At 39.5% G+C, this 17,234-nt stretch overlaps 1 protein-coding gene across 2 annotated transcripts in view; it reads left to right on the top strand.

Moving 5' to 3' along the window:
• Window positions 1-7,510, top strand: part of samd12 (sterile alpha motif domain containing 12) — a 406,289-nt gene extending 398,779 nt beyond the window's left edge. For both annotated transcript variants that reach the window (XM_062029978.1, XM_062029977.1), the window contains one exon: window positions 678-7,510. In XM_062029978.1, coding sequence (XP_061885962.1) covers window positions 678-709 — 32 coding nt within the window. In that variant the 3' untranslated portion in view covers window positions 710-7,510. The remainder of the gene's footprint in view (window positions 1-677) is intronic.
• The last annotated feature ends 9,724 nt before the right edge of the window (window positions 7,511-17,234 follow it).

Raw genomic sequence — 17,234 nt, forward strand, 5'->3', positions numbered from 1 at the left:
TGCAGAACAAACCTGAACTGGCTACAAAGTAAACAAAAACAGAATGCTGGACGACAGCAAAGACTTACTGTGGAGCAAAGACAATGTACATCCGAAGGATAAAAACAACTGAAATATTATTGATTGCTAAAACAAAGTAGATGCGGGAAATATCGCTCAAAGGAAGACGTGAAACTGCTACAGGAAAATACCAAAAAAAAGCCACCAAAATAGGAGCGCAAGACAAGAACTAAAACACTATACAGGAAAACAGCAAAAAACTTAAAATAAGTCATGGTGGGATGTGACAGGTGGTGACAGTACACCTACTTTGAGACAAGAGCTATAGTGATGCATGCTTGGTTATGCTTTAAAGTCTTGTCCAACAATAGCGACAACGACTTTTTACTGTCAACTGAGTTTCGTTTTTTAATGATTTGTGCTAGTGGTGTGCCTCCGGATTTTTTCAACGCAAAAAATGTGCTTTGGCTCAAAAAAGGTTGAAAAACACTGGTGTACACAATTTTGGAAGTAAGAGCTAAAAGGTGCTGTCCACGCATGTGGCCACTAAGGTTAAAGTGGATGGGCATTAATCTGCAATGGTGATCACATCATTTTACGCAAAAATCGATGGTTGATCTCTACTTTCTGCCATGTTTCTCAACTATATCCCAATCCGTGTGTTCCTCTTCTTACAGGTTCCCTGGAATGCGCCCCGTCTTCACCGTAGCCCGATGCGAACGGACGCAGGATGACCATCACCTTGGCAACCAGACCCAGACACCCCCCCGCCCGCCTCTGTCTTGGACCTAATACAGCTCTCATCTGTGGGAAGATCGGGAACAGTCTCCTAAAAAAAGACACAAGTCAAGTCATCGTTGACCTTTGCAGCAAAGTCACTTGAAACCCTTCTCCCTCCAAAATAAAAGTCTGTCTGCAAAAGCAAGGAGGGCCTAAGGAGGACATTGACATGTCCGCCTGGTGATGATACGCTACTTGATGTACGCTGGCTGGCTATTACAGTAACACCTTAAACACACTCCTTCAAACTGTCACTCAAACTTCACTGCACCGCTCAAAGGTTTATGTCCCCCATAGGAAGGCTTCTCCCTAATCCCATTTAGGCCTTTTTGTCAAGTGGCAAGTCCTAAATCCTTCATTCTTTGGCTAATTGTGTCCCCGCAACCACAGAAGGGTGATGTGCTTCACACAACCGTGTCCTGTCTCTTGCTATCCCTGCATCTTTCACGATGCCTGATGACATCATCCTGTCCTCTTTTTTTTTTTTTTACCTTCCCAGCAAGGTCCAGTATTCTGACGTGGAAAAATGCAGAAAGCAGAAGAAGACACGGGACCTCGTCCGGTCCGGTCCTCGACACAGATGCATCATGGAGGCAAAATAAACACCAGTTTTTCCACTGTTTGGACACCGCTTGTACCACAATAAGGATGACGACGACCCAAAAAAAATCGAGGTAGAAGTTTTCAAATCATTAATTTTGAGGGAACTTTGGTGTGAAAATGACCACATTTGGGCGATTCACAGTGCAGCCAGAAAGTATTTTCACTTTTTCCACATTTTAGTACGTTTCAGCCTGATTCCAAAATTGATTAAATTCATTTATGTCCTCAAAATTCTACACACAATACCCTATAATGACAATAAAAAAAAGGTTTTTATTAGGGATGTCCGATAATATCGGTAGTCCGATAAATGCTTTAAAATGGATTATCGGAAATTATCGGTATCGGTTTCAAGAAGTAAAATGTATGATTTTTTAAAACGCCGCTGTGTACACGGACGTAGGGAGAAGTACAGAGCGCCGATTAACCTTGAAGGCACTGCCTTTGCGTGCCGGCCTAGTCACATAATATGTCCGGCTTTTGACACACTCACAAGCGAATGCCAGGCATACTTGGTCAACAGCCATACAGGTCAAACTGAGGGTAACGGTATAAACAACTTTAACACTGTTACAGATATGCACCACACTGTGAACCCACACCAAACAGGAATGACAAACACATTTCGGGAGAACATCCGCACCGTAACACAACATAAACACAACAGAACAAATACCCAGAACCCCTTGCAGCACTAACTCTTCCGGGACGCTACAATATACACCCCCCGCCAGCCCAAACCACCCCCCCCCCCCCCCCCCCCCCCACGTCAATCCCGCCCACCTCAACCTCCTAATGCTCTCTTAGGGAGAGCATGTCCCAAATTTCGAAGCTGCTGTTTTGAGGCATGTTAAAAAAAAAAAAATGCACTTTGTGACTTCAATAATAAATATGGCAGTGCCATGTTGGCACTTTTTTCCATAACTTGAGTTGATTTATTTTGGGAAACCTTGTTACATTGTTTAATGCGTCCAGCGGGGCATCACAACAAAATTAGGCATAATAATGTGTTAATTCCACGACTGTATATATCGGTATCGGTTGATATCGGAATCGGTAATTAAGAGTTGGACAATATCGGAATATCGGATATCGGCAAAAAAAGCCATTATCGGACATCCATAGTTTTTATTTTTTGCAAATTTATCAAAAATTTAAAAAATCACATGTACATAACTAAGTCCATCATCAATCATTTAATCACAGTTTATTTATATAGCCCTTAATCACAAATGTCTCAAAGGGCTGCACAAGCCATAACGACATCCTTGGCTTGGATCCCACTTCAGGGCAAGAAAAAAACTCAACCCACTGGGAACATTGGGTTGACCAGTGCAATGGATGTCGAGTGGATCTAGTTAATAATGTGAGAAGTATTCACAGCCTTTGCTCAATACTTAGCAGTTTCGCCCATTCCTCTTCGCAACACCTCCCCAAGCTCCGTCAGGATGGATGGGAAGCGTTGGTTGTCATCCAGGATGTCTCTATACATTGTTGCATTCGTCTTTCCCTCTATCCTGACTCGTCTCCCAGTTGCTGCCGCTAGAAAACCATCCCCACACCATGATGCTGCCACCATCTTTCACTGTAGTTTCCTCCAAACATGACGCCTGGCATTCACGCCAAAGCTTAAGTCTCATCAGACCGGATCATTTTGTTTCTCATGGACTGAGAGTCTTTCAGGTGCATTTTGACAAACATTTTACTAAGAAATGGATTCCGTCATCTACTACATCATACAAGCCTGATGAGTGGATTGCTGGAGAGATGGTTGTCCTTCTGGAAGGTTCTCCTCTCTCCACAGAGGACTGCTGTAGCTCAGACAGAGTAACCTTCTGGTTCTTGGTGATCTCCCTGACTAGACTAAGATGAATGCAGCAATGTACAGAGACATCCGGGGTAAAAAACCAATGCTTCAAATTTGAAAATATTTTCACATTGTCACATTGATTTGTGTGTAGAATTTTGAGGACGAAAAATGAATTTTCACCAGGGCCGAGGCGACCCATGCCGGACCGATCTGAGGGTCTCACTAAACTATCCAAGGTCTGCCATTTTTATTTGTCTATCTGAGGCCATGCCCACGCAAACAGTTAAAAAAATATATTTTCAATGTGTTTGAGCCTCCTGCCCACACACAAGGTCCTAAAAATATGGCCTTGGTGAAAATGTTGAAAACTGTTGTTTTTGGGATGCCCAATCTTTGATCAAAGCAAAGGACGCAGTGGTTTTCACCTTCATAACCAGTGCAATATATCGATTGTTTTCAAAAAAACTAGAAAATGCCCAACTGAAATGCTAACAGTTAGCGCGCTGGCCAGAGAGCGTAAAGTAACAAAACATATACTGTACGTAAAATGAGCTAGCAAAAGCTTGCATGCCGACAGTATTATGCTAACATGCTAACAATAGAATACTTACTGTTAGCTTCAGTGAAATACCAAAATTAGAGATGTCCGATAATATCGGCCGATAAATGCTTTAAAATGTAATATCGGAAATTATTGGTATCGTTTTTTAATTATCGGTATCGTTTTTTTTTTTTTATTAAATCAACATAAAAAACACAAGATACACTTACAATTAGTGCACCAACCCAAAAAACCTCCCTCCCCCATTTACACTCATTCACACAAAAGGGTTGTTTCTTTCTGTTATTAATATTCTGGTTCCTACATTATATATCAATATATATCAATACAGTCTGCAAGGGATACAGTCCGTAAGCACACATGATTGTGCGTGCTGCTGGTCCACTAATAGTACTAACCTTTAACAGTTAATTTCACTCATTTTCATTGATTACTAATTTCTATGTAACTGTTTTTATATTGTTTTACTTTCTTTTTTATTCAAGAAAATGTTTTTAATTTATTTATCTTATTTTATTTTATTTTTATTTTTTAAAAAGGACCTTATCTTCACCATACCTGGTTGTCCAAATTAGGCATAATAATGTGTTAATTCCACGACTGTATATATCGATATCGGTATCGGTTGATATCGGTATCGGTAATTCAAGAGTTGGACAATATCGGAATATTGGATATCGGCAAAAAGCCATTATCGGACATCCCTAACCAAAATATATGACACTGAGGTGTTACCATGAATTGATTAACGTGGACCCCGACTTAACCCTTGTGTGGTGTTAGGGTCTGTGGGACCCGTTTTCATTTTTTTATTAAACGAAAAATGATACAATTAATTAATTTTTCAAACTGAGACTCACTGAATTTGGCTTATTTTCTGTGAAGAACATATATCAGAATACATATTTAATGACCACACACCATACACCCCCCCTACACATTTCTATTACATATAAGATGTCCGGGTCCACTGGACCTGGGGCTAATAGAAGTGTGGAAATTGATGTTCTGTGTACCGCACACACACAGCAGGCCTAGACAGGAGGAGGACAGAGTGTAGGTACACAGAACATCAGAGGGTCAAATGTGCGAGAAAATGAGAGCAGACAGTGTTGACAAACAATGTTACAACCTTGTGTGGGAACCGCAGGTGCAGAAACACAAAAGAAGAATCCCTGTGGGATGCACAAACTTGCAGATGAATTTTCCGTGCAACGTTCATATTGTTGTTACTCAGCCAGCGTTTGTGGGTCTGATGGACCCGTTGCATTTTGTGGCTTTTAATGCCTCACAATCAAACACTTTTATGTTCAAATACTGAACAGATGTTTATTGGGATAAGGTAATCATCTGATCATACCTACAATAATAGCTCAAAAAGAATTAACATTAGTAAGCTAACATGTATCATTCGTCAAGCAACAAAATATTTGGCGCTGAGGTGTATACCTGCAAAATTAGAAAAACAAGCTAGTATGCTATTTATTAAATGCTAATGATCGTGCCACGGGCCGTTAAATTATTATTTACTGGCTTTGGTCACTTTGGTCACCTGTGGCCTAAACGAGAGTTATGGCTTGTCCCTTGTCTGATGACTTGATTGATTGATTGAGACTTTTATTAGTAGATTGCACAGTACAGTACATATTCCGTACAATTGACCACTAAATGGTAACACCCGAATACGTTTTTCCACTTGTTTAAGTCGGTCGGGGTCCACGTTAATCAATTCATGGTACATCCACGTCACAGTTGTGCACCATCATCTCCACCCTCCCAAAAGCGCGGTAGCAAACGACCATGGCCTGCTGGCGTTGACATGCTGAAAGTAGATCCTAAATAACAAGTGCTAAATAGCGTGTGCAAACTAGAAGACGTCATTTACTATTGGCGGGCGTGTTGCGGGTGATCTACTAAGACTGTGTGGACAATTCAAAACAAAAAGTGGTGCAGAGCGCCCCCATTGATGTGTGGTTTTAATGGAGTCACCATGGAGACACTCATTTCCCTCCACATTTATGGCATCATGTGCTCCTCCGACCTGTGGTGTTTGATATCAATTAGAAAATGATGTTGCTGAATGGACAATATGTCTCTTATTTGTATGTCCAAATATGTTAACACGCACACGTCTTTGCAGCGCAGTGGTTTTTAACCTTGTTGGAGGTACCGAACCCCACCAGAACCCTTCTTAAGAGAAAAAAAATAAAAATAAATTCTTAATTTAATCTTAATTTATAAATATTAATCATGAAATGATGTTATTATATTAAAGAAATACTAATAAAAATATATGTTACAAACAGAATGTTACAGGAATGTACACATGATCCCATGTTTACATCTCATTGTGCAACATGTGAATGTTTTAGTGGGAACTAAATGCGATATCGGAAAGGGGTACAAATTATTTCCAAAGAAGGGCCCCCACCCAGACATAGAATACTAGTACACAGTTCATGAAAAACCATATGTTGTGTAACTGTCATTGTAAATGGGCCAAAAAATGTATAGTAGAAAATAATCCCATGGAAATGACTGCTGTCATTTGATTATAACAATAAAACATTTAACTTGGTATTTAGTCAGGTTTGGGACAGGTGTGCTGCTGGTGTGGCACATCTAAGTTAAAGTGATTGTCACACACACTAGGTGTGGTGAAATTTGTCCTCTGCATTTGACCCATCCCCTTGTTCACCCCCTGGGAGGTGAGGGGAGCAGTGGGCAGCAGCGGTGACGCGCCCGGGAATCATTTTTGGTGATTTAACCCCCAATTCCAACCTTTGATGCTGAGTGCCAAGCAGGGAGGTAATGGGTCCCATTTTTATAGTCTTTGGTATGACTCGGCCGGGGTTTGAACTCACAACCTACCGATCTCAGGGCGGACACTCTAACCACTAGGCCACTGAGTTGGTTTGGGTGTAGCCATAATACGCCGATAGGGAGAAGTTTTTATTTACACGATGAGCCGGGTGTGACCTGACCTCCGCCGAACCCCAGAGGCCGACTCACCGAACCCAGGTTAAGAACCACTGCACCGCCTACTTTATCACAGCCATTCTGTAACTGTCAGTTTGCACGTGCTAAATACAGACGCAAATCGTGCAGCCGCTGAACAGTTTCAGTCTTAATAAATCACATTGCCAGCGCTAAACAATTATATCCCAGTATTGTGGGCGTTGTGATAATATAATAACATTCAACGAACACGCTAAAAGCTTTGTGTGTGCTATGGAGTTTGTTTTAATACACGCAAACCTTTAGTGGACCAGGCCCTATGGTATGTTTCAGAGTAAATATACTGCTCATTTTGCTCTACATTTACAAAAAGAGGCGCCCATATGCCTTTTTCTTGCCGTTACCAGCCATGTTTGCTACGCAAACACTTCATACTTTGTGGCCGGAGATGTTTTAACACGTTATTAAAAGTGCGGACATTTGTTTGAGCCTTTTTTTGGGTGGAAAAACGTTGCAAATGAGACTTATTTGAGGTATCCCAGCTAGCTGTGCTCTGGCTGGCATACGTGTACTGTAGCATATAAAACATGTTTGATCGTCAACTGTGAGCTCAGATTTGACTGTGAAAATCCAAAAACAGCCCTCATGTTCATGTACTTTTACAGTGATGTTACTCCACTGCAGTAAAATACTACAGTAATACTACACAGTTTTTCCTCCATTATTTCTGGGGTTACGTTCCGGACACACCCGTGGGAATGGCCAGGGAAGACTGTTACATCAAGTGGAACTGGAGTTTAAAAGCTGAGAGAAATACTATTATGTTGAAAATGGACAGACATGGTAAGAACATGAAAACATTATATTGAATGACCGCAGAGCTATTTGTCGTAAAAGACGCAGTTTCCAAATATATTCCAGGAAAACTGAACTTTTTGAGGATTTTTGCATATCCCAGCAGGCACAGGACATTAAAACAACCTTGAGAACTTGTTGAATTAGGTCCTGACGTTGAGCAACTCAAACATAACGTTGAAACAACATGCTTTTCGACGACGTTTAATCAATGTTGGGTCCTGTTGTTGATTTGACCATTGAATTTTGGCTATTTTCTTAACCAATATTCTCCAACACAAATAAAACGTTGAAACAACATGCTCTTTGACGACGTTTAATCAATGTTGGGTCCTGACGTTGATTTGACCATTGTATTTTGGTCATTTTCCAACCAAGAATCTCCAACACAAATACAACGTTGAAACAACATGCTTTTTGACAACGTTTATTCAATGTCGGGTCCTGACGTTAATTTGACCATTGAATTTAGGCAGATTTCCCAACCAATATTCTCCGACACAAATACAACTTTGAAACAAAATGCCTTTTGGCGACGTTTAATCAATGTTGGGTCCTGATGTTCATTTGACCATTGAATTTAGGCTAATTTCCCAACCAATATTCTCCAACACAAATACAATGTTGAAACAACATGCCTTTCGATGACGTTTAATCAATGTCGAGTCCTGACGTTGATTTGACCATTGAATTTTGGCTATTTTCTTAACCAATATTCTCCAACACAAATACAACGTTGAAACAACATGCTTTTTGACGACGTTTATTCAATGTTGGGTCCTGACGTTGATTTGACCATTGTATTTTGGTCATTTTCCAACCAAGAATCTCCAACACAAATACAACTTTGAAACAACATGCTTTTTGACAACGTTTATTCAATGTCGGGTCCTGACGTTAATTTGACCATTGAATTTAGGCAGATTTCCCAACCAATATTCTCAGACACAAATACAACTTTGAAACAAAATGCCTTTTGACGACGTTTAGTCAATGTTGGGTCCTGATGTTCATTTGACCATTGAATTTAGGCTAATTTCCCAACCAATATTCTCCAACACAAATACAACGTTGAAACAACATGCCTTTCGATGACGTTTAATCACTGTTGGGTCCTGACGTTGATTTGACCATTGAACTTTGGCTGTTTTCTAAACCAATATTCTCCAACACAAATACAACGTTGAAACAACATGCTTTTTGACAACGTTTATTCAATGTTGGGTCCTGATGTTGATTTGACCATTGAATTTTGGTCATTTTCCAACCAATATTTTCTAACACAAATACAACGTTAAAACAACATGCTTTTTGACGTTTAATCAATGTCGGGTCCTGACGTTGATTTGACCATTGAATTTGGGCTATTTTCTTAACCAATATTCTCCAACACAAATACAATGTTGAAACAACATGCTTTTCAACAACGTTTAATTAATGTTGGGTCCTGACGTTGATTTGACCATTGAATTTTGGCTAATTTCCCAACCAATATTCTCCAAAACAAATACAATCCTTAGAGCACTGCTCTAAGGATTAAAAAAATGAAAATACATTTTTGAAGAGGATGAAACTGAAATGTGAAATGAGGGATCAAACATGAGAAGGAATGGTTTTTGGTGTGCCCCAAATTCCTGTCCAGGGTGATATAAACAGATCTGGCACCGCCAAGGTGTGACTGCAATCAAACTGACTTGCAAATCTTTGCCGTTAATGAGGCGACGAGAAGAGGAGACATCAGAGGTAGCCTTTTTTTTTTTTTTTTTTTCTTGACACGTCTTTTTATAACTTCACGTTTTGTTTTGTCAGCCTCTGACTATTTTAGGTGAGCTGTAATGAAACAAGCAACGCTGTCTGTCATTGAAATGTCTTGTCATATTTATATGATGAGAAAGTCTGCTGTCTATGTAATAATAATAATAATAATAATAATAATAATAATAATGACATATATGGACTAACCCAGGGGTGTCAAACCTACGGAACAGGTTTTATCCGACCCGCGTGATGAGTTAGCCAAGTATTAAAATGAGCTGATTTTTTTTTTTTTAACGAAAGAAACTGCTGTTCTAAATGTGTCCACTGTATGTCACAAAAGCAATTCTGTTAGGTAAGCAAACGGTTTATACCGGGGCCAAGCAAGAGGTACACAGTAAAGGGTGACTGTGGCTCCTCCTCCTCTACCCACATGAGACTTAAAACCTGACGTTTTACGTCTTCTGCTTCGAACACATAGTCATTTGGCACCCTCGTTGCCAAACCCAAGAAAAGTGAACTTGACCCTTTTGAATAGTTTTTACCTCCGTTTCTTACGGTTTGTTGACTTAGCACTGGATTGATACGTGGACATGACAAAGGAGGTATTTGATACCTAGAAGAGTTTACATGTTTTTTGTTCAATCCCAGAAAGACTGTGACTTAAAGGCCTACTACAATGAAATGTTTTTATTTAAACGGGGATAGCAGATCCATTCTATGTGTCATACTTGATCATTTCGCGATATTGCCATATTTTTGCTGAAAGGATTTAGTAGAGAACAACGACGATAAAGATCGCAACTTTTGGTATGTGATCAAATAAAAGCCTTGCCCCTACCGGAAGTAGCGTGACGTAGTCAGTTGATAGCCTCCTCATATTTTCCTATTGTTTTCAATGCAGCTAGAGCGATTCGGACCGAGAAAGCGACGATTACCCCATTAATTTGAGCGAGGATGAAAGATTTGTGGATGAGGAACGTTAGAGTTAAGGACTAGAATGCAGTGCAAGACATATCTTTTTTCGCTCTGACCGTAACTTAGGTACAAGCTGGCTCATTGGATTCCACACTCTCTACTTTTTCTATTGTGGATTACGGATTTGTATTTTAAACCACCTCGGATACTATATCCTCTTGAAAATGAGAGTCGAGAACGCGAAATGGACATTCACAGTGACTTTTATCTCCACGACAATACAAGGACGAAACACTTTAGCTACGGAGCTAACGTGATAGCATCGTGCTTAACTGCATATAGAAACAAAATAAATAAATCCCTGACTGGAAGGATAGACAGAAGATCAACAATACTATTAAACCAGGGACATGTAAATATACGGTTAATGCTTTCCAGCTTGGCGAAGCTTAAAAATGCTATTGCTAATGACGCCATTGAAGCTAACTTAGTATAACGGGACCTCACAGAGCTATGATAAAAACATTAGCGCTCCACCTACGCCAGCCAGCCCTCATCTGCTCATCAACACCCGTGCTCACCTGCGTTCCAGCGATCGACGGAAGGACGAAGGACTTCACCACGATCATCCGTGCGGTCGGTGGCTAGCGTCGGCTAGCGCGTCTGCTATCCGAGCCAAAGTCTTCCTGGTTGTGTTGCTGTAGTCCGCCGCTAATACACCGATCCCACCTACAACTTTCTTCTTTGCAGTTTTCATTGTTCATTAAACAAATTGCAAAAGATTCACCAACACAGATGTCCAGAATACTGTGGAATTATGAGATGAAAACAGAGCTATTTTGTATTGTATTCAATGGTGTCCGAATACTTATGTTTCACTGGTTACGTCACGCGCATACGTCATCATCCAAAGACGTTTTCAACTGGAAGTTTAGCGGGAAATTTTAAATTGCACTTTATAAGTTAACCCGGCCGTATTGGCATGTGTTGCAATGTTAAGATTTCATCATTGATATATAAACTATCAGACTGCGTGGTCGGTAGTAGTGGGTTTCAGTAGGCCTTTAATGTTTAATCCTGGCTTTGTAGATACATTGAGACCAAGTCTAAGATCATTGCGTTTTTGAAACTGCGCCAGTTTCCACAGAGTTTTCAACAAACTTGAAGTGTTTTGTCCAGAGGATTATTAGTAATTTGTACATTTTCATAATGTGCTTGTTCTATTTTTGATCAAAGTAGAAGATGCGGCCCCCGAGCCAAAATGATTTTGACACCCCTGGACTAACCCGTTGTCTAGTGACGAGACCTAACAGCTGTGTGTGACTGTACGTCCATGTAGCAAAAACCCAGTAACAACCTGGAAATAACCCCCACAAATATTCATGTGCTGGAATGATGTTTATAAAAAAGCTGAAAATCCAAGATGTCGTGTTTTTTTTTCCTGGGCTGGAGATGCCAATCAAAAAAAAAGCACGACAAACATTTCATTGTAATGAGATTCCATTTGTAAACACGTTCTTCTGTGTCCGCTCATTCATTTGAGGGATACAGCAGCTATAGACTGATGGAACAGTATCGATCAGGACATGCAGTCAGTCCTCCAGGAGGACACAAGCCTGAATGTGTGTGTGTGTGTGTGTGTGTGTGTGTGTGTGTGTGTGTGTGTGTGTGTGTGTGTGTGTGTGTGTGTGTGTGTGTGTGTGTGTGTGTGTGTGTGTGTGTGTGTGTGTGTGTGTGTGTGTGTGTGTGTGTGTGTGTTCTTGTATTTCTACCCTTCTTGAGACATCAACAAGGAAAAGTACCTTCCATATGAGGACCGTTGAACAAGTGATGACATGAATCAAAAGTCAATGTTCTGTTCTTGTAACATTTTGACTTGCGTTGGGTAATATTACGACTTTTATTATAATACTGCTAAAATTCTAAGTTTTTCTTGTGAAATTTAGACCTTTTTCTTGTGAAATTTTAACACATTTTTCACAACAAGCTTTTTTATTTTTGCACAGTATGTATATATAATTAATGTTGTAAATACACATCTTTATATATCCAGAAAGGGTGGTCCTAAAGAGGTAGGCATTTTTTGGAGGTTTCAAGAAGGTAACAAATACAAAAGTGTGTGTGTGCGTGTCACTTGTTTATAGGCTCAAACACAAGTGGTTATTTCGCACTCGGTCAGAGATGTCATGTACATTTTGGGTAGTGATGTGCGATATACCACTGATTTTCTTTCCCATCTGATACCTAGTGAAAGTCAGGCTGGTATCGACGAAAGCCATCCGATACTTTGTGCAAATATACATTAACGTATCTGCTAAAATCTAAAAAGTTGTGTATTTTCAAATACACAACGATTCCCACTTTGACCTCAGCGTCAGTTGCTATGTAGAGTGGCGCTTTCCATCATTTTCAGCAGACTGCATTGCAAAAGCCATCCGATACTTTGTGCAAATATACATTAACGCATCTGCTAAAATCTAAAAAGTTGTGTATTTTCAAATACACAACAATTCACACTTTGACCAGTGCCAGTTGCTATGTAGAGTGGCGCTTTCCATCATTTTCAGCAGACTGCATTGCAAAAGCCATCCGATACTTTGTGCAAATATACATTAACGCATCTGCTAAAATCTAAAAAGTTGTGTATTTTCAAATACACAACAATTCACACTTCGACCACAGCGTCAGTTGCTATGTAGAGTGGCGCTTTCCATCATTTTCAGCAGACTGCATTGCAAAAGCCATCCAATACTTTGTGCAAATATACATTAACGTATCTGCTAAAATCTCAAAAGTTTTGTATTTTCAAATACACAACAATTCCCACTTTGACCACGGCTTCAGTTGCTATGTAGAGTGGCGCTTTCCATCATTTTCAGCAGACTGCATTGCAAAAGCCATCCGATACTTTGTGCAAATATACATTAACGTATCTGCTAAAATCTAAAAAGTTGTGTATTTTCAAATACACAACGATTCCCACTTTGACCTCAGCGTCAGTTGCTATGTAGAGTGGTGCTTTCCATCATTTTCAGCAGACTGCATTGCAAAAGCCATCCGATACTTTGTGCAAATATACATTAACGCATCTGCTAAAATCTAAAAAGTTGTGTATTTTCAAATACACAACAATTCACACTTTGACCAGTGCCAGTTGCTATGTAGAGTGGCGCTTTCCATCATTTTCAGCAGACTGCATTGCAAAAGCCATCCGATACTTTGTGCAAATATACATTAACGCATCTGCTAAAATCTAAAAAGTTGTGTATTTTCAAATACACAACAATTCCCACTTTGACCACAGCGTCAGTTGCTATGTAGAGTGGCGCTTTCCATCATTTTCAGCAGGCTGCATTGGAAAATGATTAACCCCTGCCCCCCTCTCACATGATATCCATCCAGGAATGGGGCCATATGAATCCCATACTGTACTAGCTGCGTGTATACATCCTACGTCAGCAGCCTAGAAAAAAAACTTTTTTAACCTGTTTTGAAAAGATTGTGTCATGATTTATATGCCAAATAATATATTGCAAGAATCGGTTTGAATCGTGTGGATTGGAGAATCGTCACCCATCAAAATCAAATCGAATCATGAGTTGTAAGATTTACATCCCTAGTATCTTCTAGCCACTAGCCAGTTAAAATGAATAAGAATTGTGACAAGCTGACAGCGTTTCCTGCAACGTGACCCCAAGATCCAGAGACGGCAGGCGGCGTGCAGGTAAAAAGTGAATTTATAAGAACAAACACCAAAAAATGGTGTAGCTAGAGAAAGCAAACGCCTCAGGAGGACAGCCACTAAACAATGAAAGATGACCCGTCCCTTTCCAGAGGAACGGGGCTGGATCATAAAGTGTCCTGATTGCCAATCGGGGACAAATGAGGGAGACGGCGCTCAGGCCAGAGAAAAAGTGTCCGGAAATGAAGACACAGGAAGTGTAAATGTGAAAATTTAAAATGTTCAATCAAGACTGCTTTAAAACTCAGTACCTGCCCGGACCGGACTCACTCTTCTAAAACAGCAAACATGTTGCATCACACCAACCCTGAAAACATGACCTACAATAAATCCAAACGATCATTCCAAGCACCTCACACAATTCCTTGTACTCTCAAGTACTTCAAATAAATGACATCAAATCACGGTTTGCTCTTTACAGGAAATGGCTTTTATCAGTCATTAAGTCATAATCAGAGTCAGCCGTCCTCAGTGGACTCGTGTGTTTGTGGAGGACCTGAAACGAGAACATTTGGTCCACTTTTGCAATCAGCCCACCTTCAAAGTGTGCGTGGGGGAATGTTGTCACAAGCCTCAGGGCGAGCAAACACTTACGGGAACCGGTCTGTTTTGATTTGGTGGATTATTTTACACAAATATGGGCCGAACTGTTGGGACACCTTAAGCATGAACCGCATGTTTCACAGGTATGTGAAAAGAAGTAGGAAGAAGCAGAGTTTATTTACTCACAACCTTTCTCCATGTTTATTTCTGACTTTTACATGTTGGCACTTACAATATGTATATATATATATATATATATATATATATATATATATATATATATATATATATATATATATATATATATATATATATATATATATATATATATATATATATATATATATATATATATATATATCCATCCATCCATCTTCTTCCGCTTATCAGAGGTCGGGTCGCGGGGGCAGCAGCCTTAGCAGGGAAACCCAGACTTCTCTTTCCCCAGCCACTTCGTCCAGCTCCTCCCGGGGGATCCCGAGGCGTTCCCAGGCCAGCCGGGAGACATAGTCTTCCCAACGTGTCCTGGGTCTTCCCTGTGGCCTCCTACCGGTCGGACGTGCCCTAAACACCTCCCTAGGGAGGCGTTCGGGTGGCATCCTGACCAGATGCCCGAACCACCTCATCTGGCTTCTCTCCATGTGGAGGAGCAGCGGCTTTACTTTGAGCTCCCCCCGGATGGCAGAGCTTCTCACCCTATCTCTAAGGGAGAGACCCGCCACCCGGCGGAGGAAACTCATTTTGGCCGCTTGTACTCGTGATCTTGTCCTTTCCGTCATAACCCAAAGCTCATGACCATAGGTGAGGATGGGAACGTAGATCGACCGGTAAATTGAGAGCTTTGCCTTCCGGCTCAGCTCCTTCTTCACCACAACGGATCGATACAGCGTCCGCATTACTGAAGACGCCGCACCGATCCGCCTGTCGATCTCACGATCCACTCTTCCCTCACTCGTGAACAAGACTCAGAGGTACTTGAACTCCTCCACTTGGGGCAGGGTCTCCTCCCCAACCCGGAGATGGCACTCCACCCTTTTCCGGACGAGAACCATGGACTCGGACTTGAAGGTGCTGATTCTCATCCCAGTCGCTTCACACTCAGCTGCGAACCGATCCAGCGAGAGCTGAAGATCCTGGCCAGATGAAGCCATCAGGGCCACATCATCTGCAAAAAGCAGAGACATAATCCTGCAGCCACCAAACCAGATCCCCTCATCGCCTTGACTGCGCCTAGAAATTCTGTCCATAAAAGTTATGAACAGAATCGGTGACAAAGGGCAGCCTTGGCGAAGTCCAACCTTCACTGGAAACTTGTCCGACTTACTGCCGGCAATGCGGACCAAACTCTGGCACTGATCATACAGGGAGCGGACCGCCACAATCAGACAGTCCGATAAACATATATATATATATATATATATATATATATATATATATATATATATATATATATATATATATATATATATATATATATATATATATATATATATATATATATATATATATATATATATATATATATATATACATATATATACACTACCGTTCAAAAGTTTGGGGTCACATTAAAATGTCCTTATTTTTGAAGGAAAAGCACTGTACTTTTCAATGAAGATAACTTTAAATTAGTCTTAACTTTAAAGAAATACACTCTATACATTGCTAATGTGGTAAATGACTATTCTAGCTGCAAATGTCTGGTTTTTGGTGCAATATCTACATAGGTGTATAGAGGCCCATTTCCAGCAACTATCACTCCAGTGTTCTAATGGTACAATGTTTTTGCTCATTGGCTCAGAAGGCTAATTGATGATTAAAAAACCCTTGTGCAGACATGTTCACACATCTGGAAACAGTTTAGCTACAAAACTGACCTTCCTTTGAGCAGATTGAGTTTCTGGAGCATCACATTTGTGGGCTCAATTAAACGCTCAAAATGGCCAGAAAAAGAGAACTTTCATCTGAAACTCGACAGTCTATTCTTGTTCTTAGAAATGAAGGCTATTCCACAAAATTGTTTGGGTGACCCCAAAGTTTTAAACGGTAGTGTATATAAATAAATAAATTGATTACTGTACGGATAAATATATTGCACTTTTTCACATGCGTCCACGTTTATGGATGTGTGTTATATTGTTTTTTTTATTCCAGCGAGTTAATCCATTTTGGGGGGAGTTGAGGGGATAATTTAATTATGATGCGTTCAAGAGTCTATATATATATATATATATATATATATATATATATATATATATATATATATATATATATATATATATATATATATATATATATATATATATATATATATATATACATATATATATATATATATATATATACATATATATATGTATATATATATGTATATATATATATATATATATATATATACATATATATATATATATATATATATATATATATATATATATGTTTATATGTATATATATGTATATGTATATATATATATATATATATACATATATATATGTATATATATATACATATATATACATATAAACATATATATATATATATATATATATATATATATATATATATATATATATATATATATATACATACACATACACTGTATGTGTATGTATATATATATGTATATATGTCTATAGGTCCCTAAGATATATATATATATATATATCTAATGTATTCATACATTGTTTATGTAGGATATACACATG

Source organism: Entelurus aequoreus, linkage group LG20 (genome assembly GCF_033978785.1).
Source record: "Entelurus aequoreus isolate RoL-2023_Sb linkage group LG20, RoL_Eaeq_v1.1, whole genome shotgun sequence".
NCBI lineage: Eukaryota > Metazoa > Chordata > Actinopteri > Syngnathiformes > Syngnathidae > Entelurus > Entelurus aequoreus.